The sequence below is a fragment of the Pristiophorus japonicus genome, unplaced genomic scaffold (genome assembly GCF_044704955.1).
Source record: "Pristiophorus japonicus isolate sPriJap1 unplaced genomic scaffold, sPriJap1.hap1 HAP1_SCAFFOLD_2972, whole genome shotgun sequence".
NCBI classification, from domain to species: domain Eukaryota; kingdom Metazoa; phylum Chordata; class Chondrichthyes; family Pristiophoridae; genus Pristiophorus; species Pristiophorus japonicus.
The window spans coordinates 1-21,597 of NW_027252749.1; the positions used below are offsets into that span (position 1 = coordinate 1).

The 21,597-nt window shown below is 48.0% G+C and overlaps 2 protein-coding genes across 2 annotated transcripts; one reads left to right on the forward strand and one right to left on the reverse strand.

The window, feature by feature from the left end:
• Positions 1-337: 337 nt before the first annotated feature.
• On the forward strand, positions 338-637 carry LOC139248853 (histone H4-like). Its single transcript, XM_070872198.1, has one exon. It carries the CDS (start codon positions 338-340, stop codon positions 635-637), a length of 300 nt encoding a protein of 99 aa, XP_070728299.1.
• A 16,542-nt stretch (positions 638-17,179) lies between these two features.
• LOC139248852 (histone H4) lies at positions 17,180-17,491 on the reverse strand. The gene has a single exon (XM_070872197.1). The coding sequence runs from the start codon at positions 17,489-17,491 to the stop codon at positions 17,180-17,182; it is 312 nt and encodes a 103-aa protein (XP_070728298.1).
• Between the last annotated feature and the right edge of the window lie 4,106 nt (positions 17,492-21,597).

Below are 21,597 nucleotides of genomic sequence, written 5' to 3' on the forward strand. Positions count from 1 at the left end.
GTCCTGTTACAGAGTCAGTGGGGATTGATTGCCGTCCGTTACAGGCTGATTGACAGTGAACGCGAATTTAATCCTGATTGGAACAGCCTGGAATTAGTAAGGGAAATATGGAATAAAATAAAAGGAAGTAAAACCTGTTTGTAAATCTTTGGCTAATGGTGAATTTATTAACATAATCCGCACTTTAAAAAAATTATTGGCGGGGTTTTTGAAATTAAAAATCGTTCGAGGTGTGACCGTTGACAGGAATTTCTGTCCTCATTTCATTGGTGGGCTCAACAGACAATGGCTAAGGCGTGAGATTAACATTCAGCGGTGATTTCAGTAAAGAATGATCATGACTGGAAGAGGTAAAAGAAGCAAAGGACTGGGTAAAGCTGGAGCCAAACAGCACCGTAAAGTGCTCCGTGATAACATCCAGTGCATCACCAAACCAGCCATCCGCCGCCTGGCTCGCTGTGGCGGAGTCAAGTGGATCTTGGGCCTGATCTCCGTTGAGACCCGCGGGATGCTGAAGGTTTTCCTGGAGAATGTGATCACCTACACTGAGCACACCAAGCGCAAGACGGTCACTGCCATGGATGTGGTGTACGCTCTGAAACGGCAGGACCGCACTCTCTATGGATTCGGCGGCTGAATAACGCGACCCTTTCCCCCAAACACAACACAAAGGCTCTTCTCAGAGCCACCCACCGCCTCACAGAGAGAGCAGCAACCTGGGGAACGGGGGCGAGATAGTTGATTTATATTTTGTTCTGTATAGATATGTTTTTTGCCGAGATCTATATTGTGGTGTTAGGTGTTTTAAATCAGCATATACACGATGGACAGAATTTTTGTGTCCTCACCCATTGCTTTTCCTCCCATCTTTGTATCGTCAGCAAACTTGGCTGCGTTACACTCGGTTCCTTCTTCCAAGTCGTTAATATCGATCATAAATAGTTGGAGTCCTAGCACTGATCCCTGTGGCATCCCATTGGTTACTGATTGCCAACCTGGGAATGAACCATTTATCCCCACTCTCTGGTTTCTGTTTGTTAGCCAATCCTCTATCCATGCTAATATATTACCCCCAACCCCGTGAACTTTTATCTTGTGCAGTCAGTAACCTTTTATGTGGCACCTTGTCAAATGCGTTCTGGAAGTCCAAATACACCACATCGACTGCTTCCCCATTATCCACCCTGTTCATGACATCCTCAAAGAATTCCAGCAAATTTGTCAAACATGACTTCCCCTTCATAAATCCATGCTGTTACATCCATGTTACAGCAGTGACAGATAAGAAAGGTGTTGAATTAAACGATGGGAGGAAGGCAGCATCAGGGCGGAAGGACAGTGAGGGTCCCTTGCCCTCATAGAAGGACTCCCAAGTCCTGATCAGAAGTGACCCTCAGGCAATCTCGGTTACAAACCGGTCAATGTCTCGAACATGTAGAAATGTAGATCGACAAACACAGCTGTTCAGATTATTGAATGTATATATAGAAAAAAACGTGAATGAACCTTCCTCATAAGTCCGGCCGTCATTAACCATTTTTGCTTGAGAGCAGAATAGAAACATAAAGAACGGAGTATAAATCGGGAGGGGATGTAATTGATGACCTCATTTAAGAATTTGAGATTGTGGCGAGCAATAAATCTGATTGGATGTTTAAAGATACCAATCAGAGAGATACAGAACAATGGAAATTGACAACGCGGCCAATGAACCAATCACAGTCATTGCCTTCACCCATCCCTCATTAGCATAAGGTTGTGGGCGGAGTGTGAGGCTGCCTATATAATGCGAGCCCGGAGCAAAATTTCCTTTATATCTGTACCTGACTGAACAAGACGATGCCTGAGGAAAAGAAACCAGCTTCGAAAAAGGGTGCCAAGAAAGTCATCAAGAAAACACCACCGAAGGGCGGTAAGAAGCGCCGAAAGTCGAGGAAGGAGAGTTATGCTATCTACATCTACAAAGTGATGAAGCAGGTTCACCCCGACACCGGCATATCCTCCAAGGCCATGGGCATCATGAACTCGTTTGTGAACGATATTTTTGAGCGCATCGCGGGTGAGGCTTCCCGCCTGGCCCATTACAACAAGCGCCGCACCATCAGCTCCCGGGAGATCCAGACCGCCGTGCGCCTGCTGCTGCCCGGGGAGCTGGCCAAGCACGCCGTGTCGGAAGGAACAAAGGCGGTGACCAAGTACACCAGCTCCAAGTAAAACTCCACGTTGTCCTGACAGAACAAACCCCAAACACAACGGCTCTTTTAAGAGCCACCCACAACATCATTGAAAGAGCTGCACAAACACATCACCCTTTAGACTGAATTTACTGTAATTATTTCCCGAACAACTGCGTGTGAGAAGCTTTACAATTCCAGCTGTAGATTCAGTTTTGAATTCTCATAAGTAGCTTCACTGACCGTTTCGACCTGAGCGTCGCTGGAATTTCCTGCAGTGAGTGAACTACAAACACGGTCCCTGGTCGCTTTCCCTTTGCTCTCAGACCCGTTCATTCACAGCGCCTGCCGACGAATTTATTTGGGGGGCGGGGAAACTCCGATTTCAGTCACATTCTCACTCAAGTCCTTTTCACTTTTAAAAATTCTGTTCCCGCTCTGTCTGTTTATTAACCCGAGACTCTCCGCAGCGTAACAACCCAGAATGGGAGTTCTTAGAGACTAGAACAGGGGCAGTTTGAACACTGTTCCTCTTTTTACAGAAGGAATCTCAGTTCTGGTCTCACTCCCACAGCAGCTCCTGTGAAAAGAAGTTCACGTTTACAAAGATGGAGCTGGAATGTGTCCCGTTACAGAATCAGTGGGAACTGAGTCCCGCCCGTTACAGACAGTTTGAAACTGAAGCCAAATTCAATCCTGATTGTTACAGGCTGGAATTTGCAAGTAATGAGACAAAAGGAAACAATTATTACATGTAATAAGACAAAAGGAAACAAAAAGTGTTTTGGAGTATTGTCTAATGGTGAAGTTACTAACATAATCCGCAATTTTAACAATTATTGGCGGAATTTTTGAATTTAAAAAATCGTTAATTTCTGACTTGAGAACCAGTAATTTCCACTCTCCTTTCATTCGTGGACGAAGCAGACTGTGATTGGTCATCGGAAATGACCAATCACATGTTCGCTCCCTGCATCCCTCCAGAATCTATAAGAAGGGCAGATGTGGGAAGAGTTTCTGATTCTTTCTCTAAACCTGTGGATTGTGGAAATGTCTGGAAGAGGAAAAACCAGCGGAAAAGCTGAGGCCAAGGCCAAGTCTCGCTCCTCCCGGGCCGGACTGCAGTTCCCTGTGGGCCGTGTTCACATGCTCCTGCGAAAGGGGAACTACGCTGAGCGTGTGGGTGCCGGAGCCCCGGTCTACATGGCTGCTGTGCTCGTGTATCTGACCGCTGAAATCCTGGAGCTAGCCGGCAACGGCCCGCGACAACAAGAAGACCCGCATCATCCCCAGACAACTGCAGCTGGCCATCCGCAACGACGAGGAGCTCAACAAGCTGCTGGGAAAGGTGACCATCGCTCGGGGCGGGGTGCTGCCGAATATCCAGGCTGTGCTGCTGCCCAAGAAAACCACCACTTCTTCCAAGAACAAATAAAACGGACAAGATTTAATCTAATAACCTAAAGGCTCTTTTCAGAGCCACCCACAGTATCTGTGAAAGGGCTGCATACTATCTTAATGGAGACCTTGAGTTCAGGTACAGATAAATTGGTCTGTTTCAGACCTGTATGCGGGAGTTTTCAGTTCCTGGTATCTGCATTACGGTTCGGTGCTCACACAAACTCTCTTCCAGTTAGCAGTGAATAATTGAACTACAGTTATCAGTGACTCAAAATTTGTATAAAGACCACAACCGGTTCCCTAAATGTTCTTTAGTCTATCAATGAAAACTGTATGAAAAGAGTCATAGAAACATAGAAAATAGGTGCAGGAGAAGGCCATTTGGCCCTTCGAATCAATTATTAAGGATGTCATAGCAGCGCATTTGGAAAATGGTGACATGATAGGTCCAAGTCAGCATGGATTTGTGAAAGGGAAATCATGCTTGACAAATCTTCTGGAATTTTTTGAGGATGTTTCCAGTAAAGTGGACAAAGGAGAACCAGTTGCTGTGGTATATTTGGACTTTCTGAAGGCTTTCGACAAGGTCCCACACATGAGATTAATGTGCAAAGTTAAAGCACATAGGATTGGGGGTAGTGTACTGACGTGGATTGAGAACTGGTTGTCAGACAGGAAGCAAAGAGTAGGAGTAAATGGGTACTTTTCAGTATGGCAGGCAGTAACTAGTGGGGTACCGCAAGGTTCTGTGCTGGGGCCCCAGCTGTTTACATTGTACATTAATGATTTAGACGAGGGGATTAAATGTAGTATCTCCAAATTTGCGGATGACACTAAGTTGGGTGGCAGTGTGAGCTGCGAGGAGGATGCTATGAGGCTGCAGAGTGACTTGGATAGGTTAGGTGAGTGGGCAAATGAATGGCAGATGAAGTAAAATGTGGATAAATGTGAGGTTATCCACTTTGGTGGTAAAAACAGAGAGACAGACTATTATCTGAATGGTGACAGATTAGGAAAAGGGAAGGTGCAACGAGACCTGGGTGTCATGGTACATCAGTCATTGAAGGTTGGCATGCAGGTACAGCAGGCGGTTAAGAAAGCAAATGGCATGTTGGCCTTCATAGCAAGGGGATTTGAGTACAGGGGCAGGGAGGTGTTGCTACAGTTGTACAGGGCCTTGGTGAGGCCACACCTGGAGTATTGTGTACAGTTTTGGTCTCCTAACTTGAGGAAAGACATTCTTGCTATTGAGGGAGTGCAGCGAAGATTCACCAGACTGATTCCCGGGATGGTGGGACTGACTTATCAAGAAAGACTGGATCAACTGGGCTTGTATTCACTGGAGTTCAGAAGAATGAGAGGGGACCTCATAGAAACGTTTAAAATTCTGACGGGTTTAGACAGGTTAGATGCAGGAAGAATGTTCCCAATGTTGGGGAAGTCCAGAACCAGGGGTCACAGTCTAAGGATAAGGGGTAAGCCATTTAGGACCGAGATGAGGAGAAACTTCTTCACCCAGAGAGTGGTGAACCTGTGGAATTCTCTACCACAGAAAGTAGTTGAGGCCAATTCACTAAATATATTCAAAAGGGAGTTAGATGAAGTCCTTACTACTCGGGGGATCAAGGGGTATGGCGAGAAAGCAGGAAGGGCGTACTGAAGTTTCATGTTCAGCCATGAACTCATTGAATGGCAGTGCAGGCTAGAAGGGCTGAATGGCCTACTCCTGCACCTATTTTCTATGTTTCTATGTTTCGAGCCTGCACCACCATTCAATATGATCATGGCTGATCATTCCCTCAGTACCCCTTTTCTGCTTTCTCTCCATACCCCTTGATCCCCTTAACTGTAAGGGTCATATCTCACTACCGCTTGAATATATCCAATGAACTGGCATCAACAACTCTGCGGTAGGGAATTCCACAGGTTAACAACTCTTGAGTGAAGAAGTTTCTCCTCATCTCAGTCCTAAATGGCCTACTCCTTATCCTAAGACTGTGTCCCCTGATTCTGGATTTCCCCAATATCGGGAACATTCTACCCGCATCTAACCTGCCCCATCCCATCAGAATCTTATATGTTTCTATGAGATCCCCCTCTTATCCTTCTAAACTCCAATGTATAAAGGCCCAGTTGATCCAGTCTCTCCTCATATGTCAGTCCTACCATCCCAGGAATCAGTCTGATGAACCTTCGCTGTACTCCTCAATAGCAAGAACGTCCTTCCTCAGATTAGGAGACCAAAACTGAACACAATATTCCAGGTGAGGCCTCACCAAGGCCCTGTACAACTGCAGTAAAACCTCCCTGCTCCTATACTCAAATCTCCTTGCTATGAAAGCCAACATACCATTTGCCTTCTTCATCGCCTGCTGTAACTGTATGCTAACGTTCAATGACTGATGAACCATGAACCCAGGTCTGGTTGCACCTCCCTTTTTACTATAAGACGCTCCTTAAAATCTACAGCGTCGGCGGCAGTCGGGAGCAGTGTCGAGGAGGTGCGTGAAGAGGCCTATAAAAGGCACAGCAGGGAGTCCGGGGCCCAGCGTCGGCGGCAGTCGGGAGCAGCGTCGAGGAGGTGCATGGAGAGGCCTATAAAAGGCACAGCAGGGAGTCGGGAGCAGCGTCGAGGAGGTGCGTGGAGAGGCCTATAAAAGGCACAGCAGGGAGTCCAGGGCCCAGCGTCGGGAGCAGCGTCGAGGAGGTGCATGGAGAGGCCTATAAAAGGCGTGACTTGTGCAGCTACAGGGAGAAGGCAAAAAAGAAGTAGAAAGAAATCAAAAGGTGACATCACAGCCAAGAGGGTAAGTGATTGGCTGGATTGGTGAGTACTTTTTCTTTTTTATCTTCTATATCAGTGAGTAACTTTTAACATTGTTGTTGCCAATTTAAGTGTATCTAAGGGTTAAGTCATGGCAGGACGGCTCGGTCGGGTGTTATGCTCCTCCTGTGCCATGTGGGAACTCAGGGATGACTCCAGTGTCTCTGTCGACTATGTGTGCAGGAAGTGTATCCACCTCCGGCTCCTGACGGTCCGCGTTGCGGAGTTGGAGCTGAGGGTGGATTCACTCTGGAGCATCCACGATGCTGAGAATGACGTCAGTATCACGTGTAGTGAGTTGGTCTTACCGCAGGGAAAGGGTCCACAGCCAGATAGGGAATGGAAGACCAACAGGAAGAGCAGTGCTAGGAAGGTAGTGCAGGAGTCCCCTGTGGTCATCCCCCTGCAAAACAGATACACTGCTTTGGGTACTGTTGAGGGGGATGAATCATCAGGGGAGGGCAGCAGCAGCCAAGTTCATGGCACCGTGGCTGGCTCTGCTGCACAGGAGGGCAGGAAAAAGAGTGGGAGAGCAATAGTGATTGGGGATTCAATGGTGAGGGGAATAGATAGGCGTTTCTGCGGCCGCAACCGAGACTCCAGGATGGTATGTTGCCTCCCTGGTGCAAGGGTCAAGGATGTCTCGGAGCGGGTGCAGGACATTCTAAAAAGGGAGGGAGATCAGCCAGTTGTCGTGGTGCACATTGGTACCAACGACATAGGTAAAAAAAGGGATGAGGTCCTACGAAACGAATTTAAGGAGCTAGGAGCTAAATTAAAAAGTAGGACCTCAAAAGTAGTAATCTCGGGATTGCTACCAGTGCCACGTGATAGTCAGAGTAGGAATCGCAGGATAGCGCAGATGAATACGTGCCTTGAGCAGTGGTGCAGCAGGGAGGGATTCAAATTCCTGGGGCATTGGAACCGGTTCTGGGGGAGGTGGGACCAGTACAAACCGGGCGGTCTGCACCTTGGCAGGACCAGAACCAATGTCCGAGGGGGAGTGTTTGCTAGTGCTAATGGGGAGGATTTAAACTAATATGGCAGGGGGATGGGAACCAATGCAGGGAGACAGAGGGAAACAAAAAGGAGGCAAAAGCAAAAGACAGAAAGGAGATGAGGAAAAGTGGAGGGCAGAGAAACCCAGGGCAAAGAACAAAAAGGGCCACTGTACAGCAAAATTCTAAAAGGACAAAGGGTGTTAAAAAAACAAGCCTGAAGGCTTTGTGTCTTAATGCAAGGAGTATCCGCAATAAGGTGGATGAATTAACTGTGCAAATGGATGTTAACAAATATGATGTGATTGGGATTACGGAGACATGGCTCCAGGATGATCAGGGCTGGGAACTCAACATCCAGGGGTATTCAACATTCAGGAAAAATAGAATAAAAGGAAAAGGAGGTGGGGTAGCATTGCTGGTTAAGGAGCAAATTAAGGCAATAGTTTGGAAGGACATTAGCTTGGATGATGTGGAATCTATATGGGTAGAGCTGCAGAATACCAAAGGGCAAAAAACGTTAGTGGGAGTTGTGTACAAACCTCCAAACAGTAGTAGTGATGTTGGGGAGGGCATCAAACATGAAATTAGGGGTGCGTGCAATAAAGGTGCAGCAGTTATAATGGGTGACTTTAATATGCACATAGATTGGGTTAACCAAACTGGAAGCAATACGGTGGAGGAGGATTTCCTGGAGTGCATAAGGGATGGTTTTTTAGACCAATATGTCGAGAAACCAACTAGGGGGGAGGTCATCTTATACTGGGTGTTGTGTAATGAAAGAGGATTAATTAGCAATCTCGTTGTGCGAGGCCCCTTGGGGAAGAGTGACCATAATATGGTGGAATTCTGCATTAGGATGGAGAATGAAACAGTTAATTCAGAGACCATGGTCCAAAACTTAAAGAAGGGTAACTTTGAAGGTATGAGGCGTGAATTGGCTAGGATAGATTGGCGAATGATACTTAAGGGGTTGACTGTGGATGGGCAATGGCAGACATTTAGAGACCGCATGGATGAACTACAACAATTGTACATTCCTGTCTGGGTAAAAATAAAAAAGGGAAGGTGGCTCAACCGTGGCTATCAAGGGAAATCAGGGATAGTATTAAAGCCAAGGAAGTGGCAAACAAATTGGCCAGAAATAGCAGCGAACCCGGGGACTGGGAGAAATTTAGAACTCAGCAGAGGAGGACAAAGGGTTTGATTAGGGCAGGGAAAATGGAGTACGAGAAGAAGCTTGCAGGGAACATTAAGACGGATTGCAAACGTTTCTCTCGATATGTAAAGAGAAACCTGGGTTTCATGGTACATCAGTCATTGAAGGTTGGCATGCAGGTACAGCAGGAGGTTAAGAAAGCAAATGGCATGTTGGCCTTCATAGCAAGGGGATTTGAGAACAGGGGCAGGGAGGTGTTGCTACAGTTGTACAGGGCCTTGGTGAGGCCACACCTGGAGTACTGTGTACAGTTTTGGTCTCCTAACCTGAGGAAGGACATTCTTGCTATTGAGGGCGTGCAGCGAAGGTTCACCAGACTGATTCCCGGGATGGTGGGACTGACTTATCAAGAAAGACTGGATGAACTGGGCTTGTATTCACTGGAGTCCAGAAGAATGAGAGGGGACCTCATAGAAACGTTTAAAATTCTGACGGGGTTAGACAGGTTAGATGCAGGAAGAATGTTCCCAATGTTGGGGAAGCCCAGAACCAGGGGACACAGTCTAAGGATAAAGGGGAAGCCATTTAGGACCGAGATGAGGAGGAATTTCTTCACCCAGAGAGTGGTAAACCTGTGGAATTCTCTACCACAGAAAGTTGTGGAGGCCAATTCACTAAATATATTCAAAAAGGAGTTAGATGAAGTCCTTACTACTAGGGGAATCAAGGGGTATGGTGAGAAAGCAGGAATGGGGTACTGAAGTTGCATGTTCAGCCATGAACTCATTGAATGGCGGTGGAGGCTAGAAGGGCTGAATGGCCTACTCCTGCACCTATTTTCTATGTTTCTATGTTTCAAATCTGCCGCCATTCAGATAATATTCTGTCTTTGTGTTTTTGCTCCCAAATTGGATAACCTCACATTTATCCACATTATACTGCATCTGCCATGCATTTGGCCACTCATCTAACCTGTCCAAGTCACCCTGCAGCCTCCAAGCGCCCCCTCACAGCTCTCACCGCCAACCAGTTTAGTGTCATCTGCAATCTTGGAAATATTACATTCAATTCCTTCATCCAAATCATTGATGTATATTGTAAAGAGCTGGGGTCCCAGCACTGAGCCCTGCTGCACTCCACTAGTCACTGCCTGCCATTCTGAAAAGGATCCATTTATCCCGACTTTCTGCTTCCTATCTGCCAACCAGTTCTCTATCCACGTCAGTATATTATCCACAATACCATGTGCTTTGATCTTGCACACCAATCTCTTGTGTGGGACCTTGTCAAAAGCCTTTTGAAAGTCCAAATACACCACATCCACTGGTTCTCCCTTGTCCACTCTACTAGTTACATCCTCAAAAAATTCCAGAAGATTTGTCAAGCATGATTTCCTCTTCATAAATCCATGCTGACTTGGACTGATCCTGTCACTGCTTTCCAAATGCGCTGCTATTTCATCCTTAATAATTGATTCCAACATTTTCCCCACTACTGATGTCAGGCTAACCGGTCTATAATTACCCGCTTTCTCTCTTCCTCCCTTTTTAAAACGCGGCGTTACATTAGCTACCCTCCAGTCCATAGGAACTGATCCAGAGTCGATAGATTGTTGGAAAATGATCACCAATGCATCCACTATTTCTAGGGCCATTTCCTTAAGTACTCAGGGATGCAGACTATCAGGCCCCAGGGATTTATCGGCCTTCAATCCCATCAATTTTCCTAACACAATTTCATGCCAAATAAGGATATCCTTCAGTTCCTCCTTCTCACTCGACCCTCGGTCCCCTAGTACTTCCAGAAGGTTATTTGTGTCTTCCTTCGTGAAGACAGAACCAAAGTATTTGTTCAATTGGTCTGCCATTTCTTTGTTCCCCATTATAAATTCACCTGAATCCTACTGCAAGGGATCTACATTTGTCGTCACTAATCTTTTTCTCTTCACATATCTATAGAAGCTTTTGCAGTCAGTTTTTTTGTTCCCGGCAAGCTTCTTCTCATACTCTATTTACCCCCTCTTAATTAAACCCTTTGTCCTCCTCTGCTGAATTCTAAATTTCTCCCAGTCCTCAGGTTTGTTGCTTGTTCTGGCCAACTTATATGCCTCTTCCTTGGAGTTAGCACTATCCCTTATTTCTCTTGTTAGCCACGGTTGAGCCACCTTCCCCGTTTTCTTTTTACTCCATACAGAGATGTACAATTGCTGAAGTTCATCCATGTGATCTTTAAATGTTTGCCATTGCCTATCCACCGTCAACCCTTTAAATGTCATTTGCCAGTCTATTGTAGCCAATTCATGCCTCAAACCATCGAAGTTACCTTTCCTTAAGTTCAGGACCCTTTTTCTGAATTAACTATGTCACACTCCATTTTAATAAAGAATTCTACCATATTATGGTCACTCTTCCCCAAGGGGCCTCGCACAACAAGATTGCTAATTAGTCCTTTCTCATTACACATCACCCAGCCTAGGATGGCCAGCCCTCTAGTTGGTTCCTCGACATCTTGGTTAGCCCAATCAATATGTAGATTAAAATCACCCATGATAACTGATATATCTTTATTGCATGCATCCCTAATATCTTCTTTGATGCTGTCCCCAACCTTACTACTACTGTTTGGTGGTCTGTACACGACTCCCACTAGCGTTTTCTGCCCCTTGGTATTCCGTAACTCCATCCATACCGATTCCACATCCAAGCTAATGTCCTTTCTTACTATTGCATTAATTTCCTCTTTAACCAGCAATGCCACCCCGCTTCCTTTTCCTTTCTGTCTATCCTTCCTAAATGTTGAATACCCCTGGATGTTGAGTTCCCAGCTTTGGTCACCCTGCAGCCATGTCTCTGTGATGCCAATTACATCATACCCATTAACTGCTATCTGCGCAGTTAATTCGTCCACCTTATTCCAAATACTCCTTGCATTGAGGCACAGAGCCATCAGGCTTGTCTTTCTAACACTCTGTGCCCCTTTAGAATGTTGGTGTAATATGACCCTTTTTGCTTTTTGCCTTAGGTTTCTCTGCCCTCCACTTTTACTTTGCTTCTTTCTATCTTTTGTTTCTGCCCCCATTCTACTTCCCTCTGTCTCCCTGCATCGGTTCCCATCCACCTGCCATATTAGTTTAACTCCTCCCCAACAGCACTAGCAAACACTCCCACTTGGACATTGGTTCCAGTCCTGCCCAGGTGCAGACCGTCCGGTTTGTACTGCTCCCACCTCCCCCAGAACCGGTTCCAATGTCCCAGGAATTTGTATCCCTCCCTTGTGCACCACTCCTCAAGCCCCGTATTCATCTGAGTCAGCGGTTATTAAAATGGCCTAGTTTAATTATGGTCTGGTTTGAGAGTTCGAATGCTGGTTCTATTCCCGGGAGCTCCGGCCGTTCCCGGGCTGTGTATGACTCTCCTAAGCCGGTCATTTTAGACCTGCACTGAGCAGCCAAGTACAAGACGGTCACTGCCATGGATGTGGTGTACACTCTGAAACGGCAGGGCCGCACTCGCTGGATTCAACGTGACCCTCTCCCCCAAGCACAAAGCAGAGTTGCACCCACTGCCTCGCAGTAGGGGGAAGGAGAGATAGTTAATTTACATTTTGTTCGGTATAGATATATATTTTTCGCCAAGGTCTATATGTTTTAAATCAGCATATGCACGATGGACGGAATATTCTTTTAGTTTCAGAATTATAGACATTTATCATCGAAGCTTACAACACGGAATGAGACCACTTCGGCCCATCGTGTCCGTGCCGGCCAACAAAAGGCTATCCAGCCGAATCCCACTTTCCAGCTCTAGGTCTGTAACCTTGCAGGTTACGGCACTTCAAGTGCACGTCCAAGTAGTTTTAAATGTGGTGAGGGTTTCTGCCTCTACCACCCTTTCAGGCAGTGAGTTTCAGACCGCAGCCACCCTCTGCGTGAAGATATTTCCCCTCTAAACCCTCTACCAATTACTTTAAATTTATGCCTCCTGTGCTAAGGGAAATAGGCCCTTTACGGCACAGAAGGTACGGCATATTCCAGGTGAAGGGTAACACTGAAACAACTAATGTAGTTACAGCAGTGAAAGATAAGAAAGGTGTTGAATTAAATGGTGGGAGGAAGGCAGCATCAGGGCGGAAGGACAGTGAGGGCCTTTTGCCCTCATAGAAGGACTCCCAAGTCCTGACCAGAAGTGACCCTCGGGCAATCTCGGTTACAAACCGGTCAATGTCTGTCGAACATGTAGACATCTAGATCGATAAAGAACAGAGTATGGCTCGGGAGGGGATGTAACTGATGACCTAATTCAAGAATTTGAGATTGTGGCGAGCAGTAAATCTGATTGGTCTCTTTAAACATCCAATCAGAGACATACAGAACAATGGAAATTGACAACGCAGCCAATGAACCAATCACAATCGTTGCCTTCACCCATCCTTCATTAGCATAGGGCTGTGGGCGGGCTGTGGGGCTGCCTATATAATGCGAGCTCCGAGCTGAGATTTTTTCATATCTGGGCCGGACCGAACAAGACGATGCCTGAGGAAAAGAAAACAGTTACTGCCAAGAAAGGCGCCAAGAAAGTTATCAAGAAAACACCAGCGAAGGGCGGCAAGAGGCGCAGAAAGTCGAGGAAGGAAAGTTACTCCATCTACATCTACAAAGTGATGAAACAGGTTCACCCCGACACCGGCATCTCCTCCAAGGCCATGGGCATCATGAACTCGTTTGTGAACGATATTTTTGAGCGCATCGCGGGTGAGGCTTCCCGCCTGGCCCATTACAACAAGCGATCCACCATCAGCTCCCGGGAGATCCAGACCGCCGTGCGCCTGCTGCTGCCCGGGGAGCTGGCCAAGCACGCCGTGTCAGAAGGGACAAAGGCGGTCACCAAGTACACCAGCTCCAAGTAGAACTTCACGCTGTCCTGACAGAACAAACCAGAAACACAACGGCTCTTTTAAGAGCCACCCACAACGTCTCTGAAAGAGCTGCACAAACACATCACCCTTTAAACTCAATTTACTGTAATTATTTCCTGAGCAAGTGTTTGACAACATTTAAAGTTCCAGCTGTAGATTTAGATTTGAATTCTCAGATAAGCGGTTTTACTGTCCGGTTCAACTTTAGTTTCGCTGATGAATTTCCCTCCCAATAAACTGCACACACTCCCTGGTCGCCTGCCAATGAATTATGATCTTGTTCTTAAGGGGGAAACTCAGATTTTAGTCACCTCATTCTCTCTCGAGCCCTTTTAAATATAAAACAAATTCTAGTTCGGGTCAGCCCGCTTATTAATCCGACTGCAACAGCCCAGACTGGGAGTTCTGACAGAGACCAGAACAGGGAGTTTGAACCCTGTGTCCCTCTTCTCTTTTCACAGAAGAACTCCCAGTTCTGGTCTCACTCCCGCCTGTGCGGAGGATCGATCCATGATCTGTGATTCCCAAATTGTACAAAGATTGAGCTGGAATATGTCCCGTTACAGAACGTATGAAACTGAACCCGAATTTAATCCTGATTGGAACGTCTTGGAATTTGGAAGGCAATATGGAATACGGCAAAAGGAAATAAAAAAAGTGTTTGGAAATCTTTGGTTAATGGTGAATTTATTAATTTAATCCGCATTGTAAAATTTATTGGCGGGGTTTTTGAAATTGAAGATTCGTTGGAAGTCGAACAGTAATTTTCGCCCTCTTTTCATTGGCGGGCTAAGCAGACGGTGATTGGTCAGCGGAAAAGACCAATGAAATCCACTTCAGGGCGACCAATCACAAGTTCGCTCCCTGCATCCCCCCAGAATGTATAAGAAGGGCAGATGTGGGAGGAGTTTCTCATTCTTTGTCTGAACTTGTGGATTGTGAAAATGTCTGGAAGAGGAAAAACTGGCGGTAAAGCTCGCGCCAAGGCCAAGTCTCGCTCCTCCCGGGCCGGATTGCAGTTCCCTGTGGGCCGTGTTCACAGGCTCCTGCGAAAGGGGAACTATGCTGAGCGTGTGGGTGCCGGAGCCCCGGTCTATATGGCTGCTGTGCTCGAGTATCTGACCGCTGAAATCCTGGAGCTGGCCGGCAACGCGGCCCGCGACAACAAGAAGACCCGCATCATCCCCAGACACCTGCAGCTGGCCATCCGCAACGACGAAGAACTCAACAAGCTGCTGGGAAAGGTGACCATCGCTCAGGGCGGGGTGCTGCCGAATATCCAGGCTGTGCTGCTGCCCAAGAAAACCACCACTTCGTCCAAGACCAAGTAAAGCGGACAAGATTTAATCTAATAACCCAAAGGCTCTTTTCAGAGCCACCCACAGTATCTGTGAAAGGGCTGCTTACTGTCTTAATGGAGTCAGAGCCCTTTAATTCATGTACCGATAGATTGGCCTGTTTTAGACATATAAACATAGAAAATAGGTGCAGGAGTAGGCCATTCGGTCCTTCGAGCCTGCACCACCATTCAATAAGATCACGGCTGATTTTTCACCTCATTACCCCTTTCCTGCTTTCTCTTCATACCCCTTAATCCCTTTAGCTATAAGGGCCGCATCTAACTCCCTCTTGAATATATCTAACAAACTGGCATCAACAACTCTCTGCGGTAGGGAATTCCACAGGTTAACAACTCTTGAGTGAATAAGTTTCTCCTCATCTCAGTCCTAAATGGCTTATCCCTTATCTGTATGCGGGAGATTTCAGTGCCCAGTCTCTGCATTACGGTTCTCTGCTCACACATACTCTTCCAGTTAACAGCGAATAATTGAACTACAGTTGTCACTCAACAATTGTATAAATACCGCCATCGGTTCTTTAATCTGTCTGAAAACGAGAGTCGGCGGTGATGAATTAATGTAGTAATAAAAGTGCTTAGTTTAATTCTAATCTGGTTTGAGATAGTTTGAATGCTGCTTCTGTTCTCGGGAGCTCCGGACGTTCCCGGGCTGTGTATTTCTCTGCTAAACCAGTCAGTTTAGACCGCACTGCATCAGCGAGCAATGCACACATACAGGACCCGGGTCCATTGCAGTGCTTCCCAGATCTGCCTACCCCCATTCTCCGGCAACACCAAATGGGGAAATCTGTGCTCTGCCCCGGGGAACTCGAGCTCACAACGACGCAAAGCCAATGTCAGTTTCTGAAAATAAGGGCTCATTAGTTAATCGTCAATAACTCCTCCCATGTGGACGGAGCTGGTATGTGAACACACGATCAGTAATCAGTCCCACACTCTGCCCGTCTCTACAATGGGTTAATGAACAACACGAAGCTCTGGTTACAGGAGATCGCAGCTCTTTCCTTTGTTGATTTGGTGGCTCTGAAAAGAGCCGTTGTTGCACTTGGTGCTGAAGCTTCGAGCCGAGGCAGGGGGAGTCTAGGCGCGCTCCCCGCGGATGCGGCGGGCGAGCTGGATGTCTTTGGGCATGATGGTGACTCGCTTGGCGTGGATGGCGCACAGGTTAGTGTCCTCAAAGAGCCCCACCAGGTAAGCCTCGCTAGCCTCCTGCAGGGCCATGACGGCCGAGCTCTGGAAGCGCAGGTCGGTCTTGAAGTCCTGAGCGATCTCCCGCACCAGGCGCTGGAAGGGCAGTTTGCGGATCAGCAGCTCGGTGGATTTCTGGTAGCGGCGGATCTCCCTCAGAGCCACGGTGCCGGGTCTGTAGCGATGAGGCTTCTTCACTCCGCCCGTGGCCGGAGCGCTCTTCCGGGCCGCTTTGGTCGCCAGCTGTTTGCGAGGAGCTTTCCCTCCGGTGGATTTGCGCGCTGTCTGCTTGGTCCTGGCCATTATCTGAACGGATCTCAACACAATCTGGGGCACACTGACTGTTAATGCAGAGCCTCCTCTGGGGCCTCCTTTTAAAGTGTGTGAGGGTCCGCCCCGGGGCTGTGATTGGCTGCAGCCCGACCGCCAATCAAGTTTGACCCAAGCGCCGAGAGTGAAAATGAAGGGCGGGGATTACTGGGCTCTGATTGGCTGAACTGAAACTGACAGTTGGTCAATTTCAAAAAGCCCGCCACTATCACAGGATCAACCAACTGAGATTAAAGAAACTCTAATTTCCCGCCAGCAATTTAAGAATCCCGCTCTTTATAACGGCGATTGTGCCCCATTATAAGTCACCAATCCCATTCTGTCACATTCCGGTTTGAATTCTGTTCCATTCCCTGATCGGTCTGTACCGGGCGGGAATAAATCCCCGGTCACTACTTCCTGTAAACATAAGGTCCCGCATCGATCCCGCCAGTGCCGTCCCATTTAACCGATTCTCATAGAAACCTCACATGACAGGAATTATCTGAGGGGAGACTAATGTGTAAAGGGGACTGTGTATCCCGCCCGGTGGTAATTGTGACTGTCAGCCGGAGTTTCTGATCTCTCATATTTACAATAGTTGTAAAATATTTAATAATTCCCATATTCCTACAGCGACTACACTTCAAAAGTACTTGATTGGTCTTGAGACGTTCGGTGGTCGTGAAAGGCGCTATATAAATCCAAATATTTATTTCCATTAATTAAACAGCCGAAACCATTTCCCAACTGTCCGCGCTCCGATCCCATGGTCGCTGCTCTTTCTGTGAGGCGGTGGGTGGCTCTTAGAAGAGCCTTTGTGTTGTGTTTGGGGGAAAAGGGTCGAGTTATTTAGCCGCCGAATCCATAGAGAGTGCGGCCCTGCCGCTTCAGAGCGTACACCACATCCATGGCAGTGACTGTCTTGCGCTTGGCGTGCTCAGTGTAGGTGACTGCATCCCTGATCACATTCTCCAGGAAAACCTTCAGCACCCCGCGGGTCTCCTCGTAGATCAGGCCCGAGATCCGCTTGACACCGCCACGGCGAGCCAGGCGGCGGATGGCTGGTTTGGTGATGCCCTGGATGTTATCACGCAGCACTTTACGGTGCCGCTTGGCTCCGCCTTTACCCAGTCCTTTGCCGCCTTTACCTCGACCAGACATAATGATTCTTCACTCAAACAGCCGCTGAATGAGACGCGAGTTCCACCCGGCTCCTTTTTATAGAGCCGGAGCCGACCTGACTGAGAAAGTGCAGAGTGAGAGAGGCGGGAAGGGGAGGAGACAGAGTCAAGATTGACAGACAGAGCAGAGGGCGGCCTCTGATCTTCCAGCTCCGCCTCCAGCTTTCTGCAGCCGCTAATTTCAAACCGTTTTCCAACAATAGAACCGAAGCAGACTCGGAATTTATATTCAAAGCTTCCAAGAACCAGAAGCTTTTAAATGTCTCGTTACAATTAACAATCGCGAATATTCCCGCCGATATACAGCCCCTTCCCTGTCAATCTCAGACCTTGTTCCATCTCCCCACACTTCCTCTCACAGACGGGTTCAGCAGTTTACAAACACCTTATTCCAGCTGATTTGGAGAATGTGGTGTTTGGGGTTTGAGTTGTGAGGCGGGGTATCTCCGCCAGTATCACCGTCTCACAGACTCTCCCCCTGAATCTGTGAAATGACAATGACCAGGAACTGAGACTGGAGCCGAACACATCCCCAGTGACAGTGAGGCCCGGGCCGGACATCCCATTCTGTGTGTGTTTTATTGCAGACACTGGGGGAGGGGTGGGTGCAGCCAATGTCAGCGAGTCACCAGGGATCCTGGCTTCATGTTCAATGATTTCTGTCTGAAATCTGAGCCCGGCCCCAGGACAGGGATCATTTGATTCGGGGATCAGCTCTTTTCTGAGAGGCGTGGGTGGCTCTAAGAGCCTTTAGTTTCAGATGTTTACAAGTTACACTTTTTATTTACTTTTTGGGCGCTGCTTTCTTGGGTTTTGCTGATTTGGTCTTGGCCCTCGGTTTTCCCACCTTTTTGGCCGCCTTCACCTTTGCACCTGAGGCCTTCTTGGGGCTCTTGGGCTTCGCCGCTGCCGCCTTCTTCCCAGCCGCCGCCTTCGCTGTCTTTTTTACTGTTGGCGCCTTCTTGGTGCTCGTTTTCTTGGCCGGAGATTTCTTGGCTGCTGGTTTCTTGGCTGGAGAGTTCTTGGCTGCTGGTTTCTTCACCTTCCTTCCCACATTCCCCTGGTTTTCCTTCTTAGCGACTTTGAAGGAGCCCGAGGCGCCCGTGCCCTTGATCCGCACCAGGAAGCCATTTGTCACATTCCTCTTGATACTGAACCTGATCTGGGACCCGCGCTTCTCCACATCCACGCCTTTGGCCGCCAAAGCCTTCTTTATCGCGGCCAGGGACATCCCCTTGCGATCGCTGCCATCGGCCACCACCTTGAGGATCTGTTCGCCCAACAGGGGGCCGGCTGGCTAGGAGCGGGGAGCCGCCTTCTTCTTCTTGCTGGGAGCCTTGGTTTGAGCGGCGGCGGCAGGAGGAGCGGTTTCGGCGGCTGCAGTGTCAGTCATGTCGGTGACTCTGTGGAAAATCTCTCTGACAGTCAGAGCTCGGTCAGAAAGGAAACGGGAGGCGGCGGCACAGAGCAACTTAAAGGCAGTGAGCGGACGGGGCGAGACATCCTGCTGTCAGCTCCCCGCCCCTCCAGCCTCTCTGTGTTTCTCTCTCCTCATTAACTGTCCGATTCCAATTCAACCCGGGCCCTCCAGATTCCCAGACTGGCCTCTTTCTGTCCCGAACACCTGGATGTTTGTTGTCTAGAAAGTTTCATCCAAATTGAAGGCATTGCTGCACTGATCGCGCTCTCTCACCCGATCGCGGATATTTTCTCTGTTTTTCGATTGAAATTTAAAATCACTTCAAACTTGACGTTTAATTCCCACTTTCGACCTGAGCAGGGGAGCAGGGCGATCCTGTGACAGGGAAATCTTTCAATTTTACACAAGAGGGACTCTGGAATCCGGCGATGAGACGGACACACAAACACAGTGACATTAGTCTCACCGGCCCGCCCCTTTAACACACTCTCATCACACAATGTTCACATCTGCACATTCACAGCACAAACTGTCCCAGATTTACAGCTCCCAGCACAGGGTGTCCTCTCCGCTCGGCCTGTGCTGCCGATTCTCGGGGTTAGTTGTAGTTTCCCAGCTCAGTAAGTGTTAAACACTCTGAGGCCGGCGCTCCTCACTGTGTCTGTTCCGCAGATTCAGGGGCAGGAGCAAATCACAGCTGTGGCTGGCTTAACTCATATCTGCAGTTAAGTTGTTATATTGTTCGCACGCAGAAATATGTTTGATTAATATAAAAATACAAATTATGTGCTCACCACCCATGCAGTCTCTCTGTGTCTCTCTCCTCCTAAACTGAGGGACATTTAACTGTAACCTATACATCCCATACTCACCACCCAGAGATGGCTATCAGAGGAAGCGACAGAGAGACAAACACAGAATCAGTCTTCTACTCCCGAACTGTGTCAGCTTATTACGCTCAATAATAGTATCACACATTCATGTACAGCATTAGCAGGAAAGAACGAAAGACAGGCACAGTATCAGTTTTACACTGTGTATCAGTGTCTACATATTACGCTCAGTCACACTGCCACACCGTCATGTATTGCACCAGAGAGAGAAACAGACAGTATCAGTGTTGCAATTCCAACAGTGTTTCCACATCACGTTAAGTACCAGAAACCCACCTTCACAAACAGTACAAGAGAGAGGGGATTGTAACAGAGAGATAGAGGGGGAGAGAGCTGATCGAGAGACAGGGGAGTGCGAGGCAGGGTGGTGAGACACAGAAACATGCACAGTATCAGTTCCAGACTGACCAGTGAGGTCCGGTTTTATCCTGAAAGATCCCATTGGGGAGACAGAAGATGCAGTCCCCTCTCTCACTGATATTGTACCACAGACAGACACATTATAAATCCCACACTGCGGGACAGTGTCAGAGAGTGAGAGAAACAAGGTCCCACATTTAACCCTCGCTCGCCTGTTGTACTCTCTGCAATCTTGCAGCTCAGGGCCGTTCGGTATTACTCTCAGTGACCGAGTGTTTCACTCTGATTAAACTAAACTGGGACAGTTTCTGTCAGATATTAACTCCTGCACAGTCCCAGCAAACACTCCTACTCCGCCGTCCCTCCGATGTTTCTGCAGGATTGCTTTGTGAGGACATTCTCTGTCCTTGCCCCCCAGGCCCAGTTCCTTTGCTCAGATTCTGATAAAAGTAAATCCGGAAAAGTTCACTTTGATTTTTAAAGGCTAAATTATTGCAGCGAGCTGCGCATGCGCGGATAAGCCCCGCCCCCTGTGTCGATTTCCAGTGAGCAGAAGAGCGCATGCGCCCTCCCCTCCCCCAGTCCAGCCTGTGAGCGCCATTCACTTAGTGAGCGGAAGAAGATGGTTTAAACAGCCGGGAATGGAGACACCGCGGCCCCGGGGTAAGGCAGCGAGCAGCAGCCTCCTTACAGCAGCACATCGCTTTGGGAGCGTGTCCGCAGATGGGCTCAGAGATCAGCACTGAGTCCGGGGGAAGTTCAGGGGGAGTCGGGGTCTGTGTGTAACAGGTGGAGTGGAGCAAGAACTGGTCTCAGTGCGTGGGGGAAGGGAGAGGCCATTCTCGGGCTGTGTGTGGATAGCGTGTGTCCCGGGTAAGGGAGACAGAATGGGAAGGATCTGCTGTTTACAATCATTGCTGCTTTCTCCCTGTAAACCAGTAGTGAACGTTCCTGCTTTAGTTCCAGTCTCACCGTGTTTGTTGTCATTGGACAGCGAGCAGTGGAAGCCGAGCCGGACACTGATGATTTATACAAGGAGCATCTATTGCAGGCACCGGGTGAGAAATGTGAAGGACATGTTTTAAACAGCGGCTCTTTGTTTCTGGTTGAACGGTTAGTGCCCTGGGAGAGGGGAGCAGCAATCTGAGCTGTGTAAAAGTCCGTGCCCCATCGGGTAGTCCCATTCCTGAAGCAGGGCAGGGGTTGGGTTGTGTCTGGATGTCAGTAAATTGCTGTAAATCTGCCCAACACACTTGGTGTGCAGAAGCTGAGTGCTGCAATACTGCAGTGGAGTCAGACACTGACATTGTTTGTATCGCTGGATTCCCTTTGTGAATGTTAATAATGAATATTAATTGAACGATTACATTCATCACTTTCGTCTTTTCTACCTCTCCTGTTCTTGAATGATCA

Coding starts and splice junctions, on each gene's coding strand:
- LOC139248853 (XM_070872198.1), top strand. CDS start 338: ATGACTGGAAGAGGTAAAAGAAGCAAAGGACTGGGTAAAGCTGGAGCC.
- LOC139248852 (XM_070872197.1), bottom strand. CDS start 17,491: ATGTCTGGTCGAGGTAAAGGCGGCAAAGGACTGGGTAAAGGCGGAGCC.